Here is an 11,955-nt window from a genome sequence, read left to right as displayed (position 1 = left end):
TTTTGGAACGTCTACATAATAAAAAAGTGAAAATATGGAGAAACCCCGTTCTACATTTCCTATGAACCTGTCCTGTGTCAGGAATAGGGATTTGCTGGGTCATGTCGCCGTTTGTGGTCTGGGATTGCAGAATTCTGCATAACCTTGTTGGGTAATATTCACCATCAGTGAAAATAATGGGGATTTCCCCCCCGACTTTCCCCTCTTGTTGGGTAATATTCACCATCAGTGAAAATAATGGGGATTTCCCCCCGACTTTCCCCTCTTGTTGTCTAATATTCACCATCAGTGATAATAATGGGGATTTCCCCCCCGACTTCCCCTCTTGTTGTCTAATATTCACCATCAGTGAAAATAATGGGGATTTCACCCCGACTTTCCCCTCTTGTTGGGTAATATTCACCATCAGTGAAAATAATGGGGATTTCCCCCTGACGTTCCCCTCTTTTGGGGAATATTCACCATCAGTGAAAATAATGGGGATTTCCCCTGACGTTCCCCTCTTTTTGGGGAATATTCACCATCAGTGAAAATAATGGGGATTTCCCCCTGACGTTCCCCTCTTCTTGAATAAAGGGAATCTTGGACTTGCTACAAACACTTCACAGTGGGGTTTTGTTTTTTCTAAATCATAATATCATCTCAGATAGCCATCCAAAATCAACATGCTGAGAGCACTACCTGTGTGATGAGAAGATGGGGAGGAGCACCGTCCATGAGTCACACTGTGTGGGAGGATCTGAGAGTTTATATTCGGAGGAGAGCCCAGGGACACACTCACTCTGCAACCATGACTCCTCGTGTATTGTGGATCAGCCTCCTGTGCCTGGCCTGTGCAGGTAAGACCTCCAATTTGTGCTTCCCATACAAACCTCATCTCCGCTTTGTACTTCCCTTACCAACCTCATCTCCTCTCGTACTTACCTTACAACCTCGTCTCCGCTTTGTACTAACCTTACCAACCTCATCTCCGCTTTGTACTAACCTTACCAACCTCATCTCCGCTTTGTACTAACCTTACCAACCTTATCTCCGCTTTGTACTAACCTTACCAACCTTATCTCCGCTTTGTACTAACCTTACCAACCTCATCTCCGCTTTGTACTAACCTTACCAACCTTATCTCCGCTTTGTACTTCCCTTACCAACCTCATCTCCGCTTTGTACTAACCTTACCAACCTCATGTCCGCTTTGTACTTCCTTTACCAACCTCATCTCCGCTTTGTACTAACCTTACCAACCTTATCTCCGCTTTGTACTTCCCTTACCAACCTCATCTCCGCTTTGTACTAACCTTACCAACCTCATCTCCGCTTTGTGCTAACCTTACAAACCTCATCTCTGCTTTGTACTTACCTTACCAACCTCATCTCCGCTTTGTACTAACCTTACAAACCTCATCTCTGCTTTGTACTTACCTTACCAACCTCATCTCCGCTTTGTACTAGCCTTACCAACCTCATCACCGCTTTGTACTTACCTTACCAACCTCATCTCCACTTTGTACTTGCCTTACCAACCTCATCTCTGCTTTGTACTAACTTTACCAACCTTATCGCCGCTTTGTACTTACCTTACGAACCTCATCTCTGCTTTGTACTTACCTTAGGAACCTCATCTCTGCTTTGTACTTCTCTTACGAACCTCATCTCTGCTTTGTACTTACCTTAGGAACCTCATCTCTGCTTTATACTTCCCTTACCAACCTCATCTCTGCTTTATACTTCCCTTACCAACCTCATCTCTGCTTTATACTTCCCTTACCAACTTCATCTCTGCTTTGTACTTCCCTTACCAACCTCATCTCTGCTTTATACTTACCTTACGAACCTCATCTCTGCTTTATACTTCCCTTACCAACCTCATCTCTGCTTTATACTTCCCTTACCAACCTCATCTCTGCTTTGTACTTACCTTACGAACCTCATCTCTGCTTTATACTTCCCTTACCAACCTCATCTCTGCTTTGTACTTCTCTTACCAACTTCATCTCTGCTTTTTACTTACCTTTATATTTATACACAGCAACAAATCACCCTATAATACCCCAGAAAAGTTATCCACCTCCACCCTTGAAGGCTAATTAAACAAAAATATAAAACTTTTCCCTTTCACAAATAAATAACAATAAAATAAAAATAGAAATACAACCAACATAAAAAAAAAACAAAAAACATAAAAAACATAAAAATTGTCCAAAATATCAAAATATCCAAAATTCAAAAATATTATCACTGCAAGTGTGTATCAGGGTGTGGAGATACACACTTGCAGTGATAAGTTGGAGTTGCTTTTACACATTGTGTTTATGACACTATTTTTTGTGAGTGTGTTTCACTTATATCTATATTCACTATAGAATATTTGCATGTGTATAGATACTCCTCTATAGAGTATACACATATATAAAGATTTTTGCATGCTGCACAGTGAGTGGCACGTGTGTTGTATTATTTAAAAGGTATGACACTATGTCAAGTTTTTTCTTTTTGAGGTGTACTCTCATCAAAAAACTCCTTCTCAATACCCGCAAATCCTGATGAAAGAAGAAAGAAAAATCATTATTTACACCTGTGGGGACTATTTTTGAATTTTGGATATTTTGATATTTTGGACAATTTTTATGTTTTTTGTTTTTTTTTTTTATGTTGGTTGTATTTCTATTTTTATTTTATTGTTATTTATTTGTGAAAGGGAAAAGTTTTATATTTTTGTTTTTTTTACTTACCTTATCTCCACTTTTTACTTACCTAACCAACCTGATTTTAGCTTTGTACTCACCATAACAACCTCATCTCTGGCTACTCAAGTAACACCAGTGACATCTAAAACCTTTTAGATCCAAATTGCTCTGTACTTTTTATATCGTCTCTCTGCTCTGTTATACATATCTATATATACATACATATAAATATATACTGATAAGTCATACAAGGGTCAGAGCTTGCTTAATGCTATACATATTTATATATATATATATTTTAGAGGCTAGACAGTATCAGCAGTTAAAGTGCATGTTTTATATATATAATAGCATTTGTTTCGGCACACTTACCCAATAGAGAATGGGCCCAGGTGCTCACCAAAGCATGCAGCACATAAAATCCCAAAGATAAAGCAGCACTTATGGGGCTTGAAAGATGAACAATGGTGATGTTATATTTTGATGTTTCGATGAGGCACAAACTTGCGCGTCTTTGAGATGTCAAAATAAAACTTCATCGCTCTGTGTTCACCTTTCATGACCCTTTAGCACTGCCTTATTTTTTGGATTATATGTACTGCGTGCTTTGGTGAGCACATGGGCCCATTCTTTATTGAGTATGTGTGCCGTAGCAAATACTGTATGTAATACACATGTATATATATATATACACACACCGGTATATAAAATGTATTTATTTATTACAGGTAGTTATATAGCGCCATGAATTTAGGCAGCGCCTTACATATATATTGTACATTCACATCAGACCCTAACCCTCAAGGGGCGTACAATCTAAGGTCCCTAACCCTCAAGGGGCGTACAGTCTAAGGTCCCTAACCCTCAAGGGGCGTACAATCTAAGGTCCCTAACCCTCAAGGAGCGTACAATCTAAGGTCCCTAACCCTCAAGGGGCGTACGATCTAAGGTCCCTAACCCTCAAGGGGAGTACAGTCTAAGGTTCCTAACTCACATTCATACATACACATACTAGGGCCAATTTAGACAGGAGCCAACCTACCAGCATGTCTTTGGAGTGTGGGAGGAAACTGGAGTACCCAGAGGAAACCCATGCAGGCACAGGGAGAACATGCAAATTACAGGCAGGTGGTGCCGTGGTTTGGTTCGAACAGACGACCCGAGTACTGCCAGGCACAAGTGCTAACCATATATACAGTAGATAGATATATATTGTCCACTTTATCTGCTTATACTATTTTTTTTTTTTTGTTAGGGACCTGTACAGCATTGCACCCACAATGGTGGGTGATAGGAAGATCAATGAGCTACCTAGAGAACTCAACAGTGCCCTGGTAGTTCATTGAAAACTACAAGCTGTCAGCTGCAAAGGCTGCGGGGAGTTGTAGTTTTCCCATACACAGAATGATGTGGTCGCATTCAAAATGGGGGGGTTGGGTGAACTTATCCTTTAAACCAGGGTTCCTCCAGAGGTTGCTAGGTGTTCCTTGAGCAATTTCTGCCCTGCAGATGAGTTCCCACTGACACCATTGATCTTTTAGCAATCTGTAAAGGGGGAAATTCTTCCCAATGACCACCATAAGGAGCATTCTTACTTCTGACCATCACACAAATCTATCATGAATTGTAGATACAGTCGTTTTTAGCCGTGGTTCCAAGACTGGAAAGTTATGTCAAGGGTTCCTCTGCATTGAAAAGGTTGAGAAAGGCTGCTTTAAACAATTAAAAAGCTTCCAATTGTGCATTTAAAATACCAATAGGGAGCAAAGAAGATTTTTCTGCAAGAACTCTCTCACCTCCCATTGAGTAACAATCAGGGACTCTGATGTCCTAACCTCCGGTAGACCCTTCACTGCTGATTGCTTTCTGCTGAGAGAGCCTCCCGATCCTTCCAGGGTATTTTGGGTTATTGTGGTATATTTGGAGAGGGTTTCTCTTTCTGGACAGGTATATCCAATAGTTGACATCATAGATTTTCTCTCTGATGTCATGGTTAGAGTTTTACACTTTAATACTCAATTGCAAAAAGAAGTAATTTTTTGCCCATGTTAGAGTGGGGACTATGTTTTAAGTATCCCATAGATGACCCAATTTTCTTTCATTCCACCATGGGTGGGAACGCAGGGAGCCTTCCCAGCTGGCAGAACACAATGAATTACTGCTGGTGGGTATAGCAACTGGCAGTAATCAACTCCTGGCCCCTCCCTCTCGTCTGCTTACTATGGGGGCACCCGAGCAGGCACTCTCCTGAGCAGGGCCATGGATAAGGGGGTACCACCAGTCCTCCTGTACAGAGCCCACCAGCAGAGGGGCCTAGTCAGCTGGGTGAATCAGATGTGGGCAGGGAGAGTGAGCGGCACGGTGAGGGAGCAATTACTGGAACCGATCCCCTGTATGGCTCTCTCTGCTGCATCTGAAAGCTAGCGGGAGGGAGAAGGAAGAAGCCAGCTTTCAGCTGCTGGAGAGAGAGCCACGCAGGGAAACAGTTACAATAATTGCCCCAACCTGGTGCCCCCACCAACTCCCTGTACACCATACATTTTCCCCTGCTGCCCCCACCCCTGTAATGTTGCCAGCTTCCCTCCTCTCATTCCCATCAGCTGCATACAATCCTTCAGGATGGAGAGTGGGGGAAGGGTCTGATACATATATCACATTTACCTGCCCCTTTCTTTCCTGAACAAACACAATGAGTAATTGGTACCAATCGATCACTGTGTTCATTCATAATTGAAGCCTAATAAACTGTGTTTTTTGTGGGAATGGGGGGGGGGGCTTGTCAGGTCAGCTGTATGGGGCCCCATGGTTTGGGGGGCCCTGTCAAGTTGACTGTATTCTATTGTGGTTTCTAACAGCAGCCCTGCTCCCGAGCCACAGCTCTGTGTGTCCATTCATACACAGAGCCGCTGCTTGGCCCCATCCTCTCCTTCTCCTGATTGGCTCACTGGCTGTGATTGACAGCAGTGGGAGCCAGTGTCTCCTGCTGCTGCCTCAGCCAATCAGCTGGATCAGAATGGGGCTCAGGTAAGTGTTAGGGGGGGCTGCTGCACACAGGTTTTCTACCTTCGTGCATGAAGATAATAAACCTTGAGCCTTTACAAGTACTTTAAAATATGTGACTACCCCAAGATCACTATGAACCTATCACTGGATATTGTAGGGGGGCAGTCTCAGCTGGCACCCAGGAACAATCCAAGCAGGTTTGACCTGCATGTGTATTCAGCCAGGCAGCAAACAAATACATTTCAATGCAGGTGGACTTTATACACCAAGTCCATAGCAGAAAATGAAAAATCATCTTGTGAGCCAATATCTAAACTCAGGTCAGTTCCTGATTAGCAGGGTGTCTCCTAATGGGTTCCCCAAAACAAGGCGGCAGCACACGTACCTTTTTTTTCAGCCTTTATAGAGAGAGCCCTGAGCATCAGTCAGCTCACATACATGGAGGCCTGTGTATATGGAGGCCAGCTGAGACTAAGGCCCCTTTCAGATGGGCCAGACTCCATCCCAATCAGCAGGGGATCTGCTCACAGATCCCCTGATGATTGGAGCAGAGTGGGTGGATGACACATCTGTGTCTACTTTATGCAGAGCGGACACGGACAAAGGCTGCTCTGCTCTATGGGGAGTCAGGTGTAAACAGACTCCACTGTCCATTTTCACCCGACTACCATCCAATCTGCCTAAATAAAGAGAACAGATCCCCTTTCTTTTTTTGCGTACCATATTGGTTCTTGAGGAGGGCGGGTGTAAACGGACGTAAGTCACCTTTCCATAGTGGTAAATGGACCATCCAATCAAGTCCACCTGAAAAAGTGACAGGTGGATCTGATCAGACTGATCTCATGAAAGTAGCCCAATAATAAGGTTTGCCTACCAGGAAAGATATGAAACTACAAATGAAGGCTTTATCCCATCCAGGGCTCTACAATGCCTCCAGGGTCTTGGACCTAGAACAGGACAAGATTTTGGGAAAATAAAAAAGTTTGCTTTCTCCACATCAGCCATAAACCTTGGAGCCCCCCACCATGTTGATGTGAGAATCCTTAAGGGTGTATTTGTAAAAGAAAAAACAAAAAATTGTGTTGGTCATCCTGTGAAACTGCATGTCCATTTATTCTGTGCAAATGTTGGAAAAAACGAATGTTATTATCCATTTTCTCTCCAGGTCATATGTTTGTGATTCATACAGGATTGAGTGAATTAGGTTAATACTGCATTGAGGCCACTAGATGGAGCCGGAGATCATAAAAAATAAATACATATTTACTATGATCGACAGCTCCATCTAGTGGCCATAATTCATTATTTTCATGATTCACTTAATTGAATGATTGAAAACCATTCGACCCGCAGATGAAATAGTTTAATGGTAATATATTCATATTACTTTGTGTTAGTATTCCACTGGTATTCATATATTGTGATTGCCCTTAATATCCCTTGTGTCTTCTCGTAGTTGACCTTCCTCACCTGGTCCAGGGTAAGCCAGGCTTTCAAGGCATCCTGAAATTGTTTCCGCCAGGGAAACCCACTGAAAACAATATTGACAATATCTGCAAGAAAACCCGAAGAATAGTGACATACAGTGACGAGGACCTTCCCCAGTCGGGATTCACTCACCTCAGCAGACAATGGAGCGCCATGAACAGTGTGGAGGAGGGATATGCCAGGTGCTGCAGTGAGTCTGACAATAAACTGCGCTGCGCACTGACAGTGGTAAGTTTCCATTATGTTCATCCTCATATTCCACAAACAGGCAGACATGGCTAGTTTCTAGCGCCAGTAGGGCCATAAAGCAAATTTTTTATTTTTTTTTAGCACAAAACCATTTAAGCAACAAAAATGTTACATGAATTGTCCACCATGTCAATATGGCGCTGGTATATTTACCGCACATGAAAATCTGGCACATCTAAATAATGCCTCAAATAAATCAAGAAGTTTCTTGACCTTGAATTATGGGAGAATTTTACCTTCACCTATATGAAAGATGAACATGTAGAAGGGTGAGCAAGCCCAAACCAAATCGCTAAAGTTGACATTTCTGCACACGTGCCAAACAGTTACAGATATGAAAAGATTTGTTTTTTCACATCATCATGCATTTCTCTAATGCTAGGATTATGATATATGCATCCTTTTTCCATTCATGTTGCTTAGTGGTGTCTTTCTATTGACAACTGTAAATATTTCATGCTATTCAGGTAAATATATTTCATATTTACCATCTGTAGTCAGCAGGTGGCAGCATAAAATAACCTGAAGAGCAGGGAGATCAGATTACAAAGATTGTATAATGAGTCCTAGAAGTGGTCACACCCCTTCTTATCTCCAAGGAGAAACAGGGCTGACTAACAGCCCTCACACTTCTGTGAAGGTGTCCACAGGATGTTGGGGTATGTTGTTGGGTCCATTCAACCATTTGTGAGGTTGAGTACTGTTGAGACCTGGCTCACAATAGTACTCATTATACGAAGACTGTATAATGCATTCCAGAAGTGGCCACACCCCTCCTTATCTCCAAGGAGAAATCGGGCTATCTAATGAACAGACCTCGCACTTCTGTGAAGGTTTCCTCAGGATGTTGGGGAGTGCCGTTTGGTCCACTCAGCCATTTATGAGGTTGGTTACTATTGAGACCTGGCTCTCAATAGTACTCGTTATGCAAAGATTGTATAATGCGTTCCAAAAGTGGGCACAACCCTCCTTGTTTCCAAGGAGAAACAGGGCTATCTCACACTTCTGTGGTTTCCACAAAATTTTGGGATGCGTCTTTGGGACTTTGGGTCCACTCAGCCATTTGTGACGTTGGGTACTATTGAGACCTGGCCTACAACTGGCATTCCAATCTATCCAAAAATGTATCAATAGGGTTGAGGTCAGGGCTCTGTGTAGGCCACTGAAGTTCCTCGATGCCAAACTCCAGTACTTTATGGAGTTGACTTTGTGTACAGGGGCGCAATCATGCTAGAACAGAAAAGGTCCTTCCTCAAACCGCAACTGCATGGTTGGAGGTGCAAAATTGTCTAAAACATGTTTGCGTGCTTTTATGGAACCCTTCACTGGCAAGACAAAGAAAAAAACAATAATTTGGAGGGGTGTCAACATATAGCCAGGTGTCCAAAAATGGCCATATGATGTATACAGTATATAAAATAAAAATAGAAAAATTAAGGATCAGTTTATGAATTCTCAAAAGAATACATACTGTAGTAAGACTGACCAAAAACGGCTATGCTTATGTCTAAGCTGCAACAATGTAACCATCTGCTCTCTTCTAGTGGGAGAATGCCATGGATGATTTCTGCACAGAAGAGTTTACAACAATGACCCGTCCCTTCCACTGCTGCAAGAAGACTGGTGCAGAGAAGAAGAAGTGCTTCAGCGATGGCGCCCCAGACCCCAACTACATCATCATTTCCTAATAAGTGCAAAAGACTACAATCAGCAAAAGGATAACAAAGTGATAACAAGGACAATTAGAAGCTAGCCAGCACTGTCCTGTGTTCCCACACCATAAACTCCATTCTTCTAAAGGAGTACAGTGCTGCTGAACATACTATACAAAGAACATGTGATTTTCAAACAACTAAATATCCCAATAATACGTTATTATCTAACGTGCTGGAAAATAAATTCTAAATGTCCCACTTGTGTGTCTCAATGTACAAAAAAAAATGTTTTTCAACTCATAACCACCCACATACAAAGTGTAGTATGCGCACAATGAAAAGTCCAAGTCCATAGTATACCATTCAACTCTTGTGCTCCAAAAAGACATGTTGAGATCCACTCCAAACTCGCTTTTTTGCTTCACCACACTATGCTCCATATGCTCTCACCTCTGGTACTGACTTGTGTATATTATAGATCAAATCGAACATTCCCTTTTAAGGGGTAACAACATCGACATCTACCCTTCAGTACTAGGGACTTCCACTTTGCTCCAGTGGTGTATAGCATAGAAGAGCAATTTTAAGGCCACATTCACACCTAATCGTCAGGTTTTCAAGGGTTTTTTGGAGCAGAATTGCACGTTTTGCAGCTTTTGTCAGACGTTTTTCAACTAGGCATTTTGAGTGCTGCTGAAAAAGGGGCAGAGCTGCTATTTGAGCAGAAAATGCACAAAATGCTCATATTGCACTTTCCAGGCGTTTCCAAAAACTCTCAATTCTGCCTGCAAAGTAGCTAATGTACTTTTTTTGAGTGACAGGAGTTTTGCTACAAGCGGCAGAATGCTCAGATGTGAACAAGGGTTATTGAACACAATAGGTTTTTGCTTGTTGAGTGTTTGTAAGCCTTGAATCTACAAGCTATAAGATGCTCAAGTGTGAACGGGGCCTAATGGGTAACAACTCCAGCATCCACCTTCTCAGCTGATAAACTGGTGGAAATTCTGATGGTGTCACAGCCGACTGATCAACTCAGTATTGCTAGTGCATGTTCCATGTTGAGCTGCAACTGCCTACACAACATTAGTCAGTCACAGTGGCAGTTTGGCTGGCTAGTCCAGCAGGATCTGAAGCGGTGAAGAATCAACTACTGTTGATTCAACGCTGGTATAAATCCCACCCACCCAGGCACAACAGAACGCTGCTGGGGCGGCTGGCAGGAATAGCAGTGATGTCATTCTCCTCCTGCATAAGTCCTGACCACAGAACATCCCACTGTACTTTATTCATCATGGTGACCATGAGGTAGCACCTGACATTGACATGGGAGATCCTGCCTGGAAGCTCTGAATTAGGAGAGGGGATGTGTGGAGAAGACCCCTGGACCAGGAGAAGGGGGTTGTTTGGGGGAAAGCACTGGACCAGGAGGGGGGTGGGAAGGAGGCCTTGGACTAGGAGAAGGGGGAGTATGAAGGAAGACCTGAACTAGAAGCCGGGGTTGTGGGGCACTGGACCAGGAGGGGGGGGCAGAGGAGGACCTGAACTAGGAAAGGGGGGTGTACGGAGGAAGACCTGAATTAGAAGCAGGGGTTCTGGGACAGATTTCCTGAACTTGTAGAAGGGGCTCTAGAGAGGAGGCCTTGGACTGGGGGGGGGGGGGGTTGTACGGAGGAGTTCGTGGACTAGGACAGACGGTGGTGTTGTGGAGATCCTGAACTATGAAAGGGGGTTGTGTGGAGAAGGCCCTGGACTAGAAGACTCGGTGTGTGGAGCGGAGTTCCTGGACTAGGAGAAATGTGTGTGGAGCAGAGCTCCTATACTAGAAGAGGGGAATGTGGAGGCCACGAACTAGAAGAGGGGGAAGCATAGAGGTTGTGGATTAGGAGAGGGGGAAGTGGACTACAAAAGGGAGTTCCTGGAGGCCCTGGACTATGAAACAGGATGCCTACAGACCCTTGACTACGAAAGGGGAGTCTGGAGGTCCTACTAAATCAGGGAGAAAGTGCCTGGGGCCCTGGAGGGTGAGTATGAAGTCGGTGAGTTCAGAACATAACTGACACCTATCGATTGTCTCACAGTATGCAGCAAAGTAATGCCAAGCAGAAGCAGAACAGTGGCATAATAAAGGGGGGTGCTGTCTGCCCCAGGTGCTTCAGTGACAGCTGGAACTCAGTCTCCTGCCATGCCCTGCCCATCACTCTCCTTCCCTGCCTATCACGCTGAGCTCCCGACAATGAGCTGTCCAAAATCAGGTTCGGGCACTATGTACGTCAGGATAAAGTCATCTACCATGTGGAGAATACATTCAGAAAGTGCTGCAAGCCTGAGGATGTGCCGTGTGTACATAGCAGGGTTCGTGATACATCCACATTTTTTAAGAGGACAGAAGCATGCATTCTGATTTGCATTGAGGAGTTCATTTATTAAAAAAAAAAAAAAAAGACAGACTTTAATGTTTACAACCAAGTTAACAATGCAAATTAATGTCATGTCCCAACATGACTGTCAACACATATTGATCTTTGTATTTGGATGCACAGTGGAAAATGAGGGTCATCGAAAGGCCCCTGTGTGAGACCAATTTTTGGGCCCTCCAGTTAACTACTCTCCAAGTAAAACACTTATTCACTGTGTATCCATTGACAGAGATAATTGGTTGCATCCAGATCTATGTGACAGCAGAAAGAGTCCATGAACCAATTTGACCCACATCTAGTATAAATGTACACTCATTGGTCCGTCTGTTAGGTACACCTGTTCAATTGCTTGGTAACACAAATTGCTAATCAGCCCATCACGTGGCAGAAACTCAATGCAGTTAGGCATCTAGACGTGGTACAGATGACTTGCTGAAGTTCAAAATGAGCATCAGAATG

At 43.4% G+C, this 11,955-nt stretch overlaps 1 protein-coding gene across 1 annotated transcript; it reads left to right on the top strand.

Annotated features, from left to right (window-relative positions):
• Positions 1 to 741: 741 nt before the first annotated feature.
• Positions 742 to 9,337, top strand: LOC149460987 (extracellular matrix protein 1-like). The gene is made up of 3 exons (XM_089678974.1): positions 742 to 839; positions 7,144 to 7,403; positions 8,969 to 9,337. Exons 1-3 carry the CDS (start codon positions 791 to 793, stop codon positions 9,110 to 9,112), a joined length of 453 nt encoding a protein of 150 aa, XP_089535100.1. The 5' UTR covers positions 742 to 790; the 3' UTR covers positions 9,113 to 9,337.
• Positions 9,338 to 11,955: the final 2,618 nt, after the last annotated feature.

The sequence above is a fragment of the Staurois parvus genome, unplaced genomic scaffold (assembly GCF_062004578.1).
Source record: "Staurois parvus isolate SC_StPar_1 unplaced genomic scaffold, SC_StPar_1.0 ptg000213l, whole genome shotgun sequence".
Taxonomy (NCBI): domain Eukaryota; kingdom Metazoa; phylum Chordata; class Amphibia; order Anura; family Ranidae; genus Staurois; species Staurois parvus.
The sequence above is the reverse complement of the archived record's forward strand: the minus strand, read 5'-3'. Positions and strand labels throughout refer to the sequence as shown.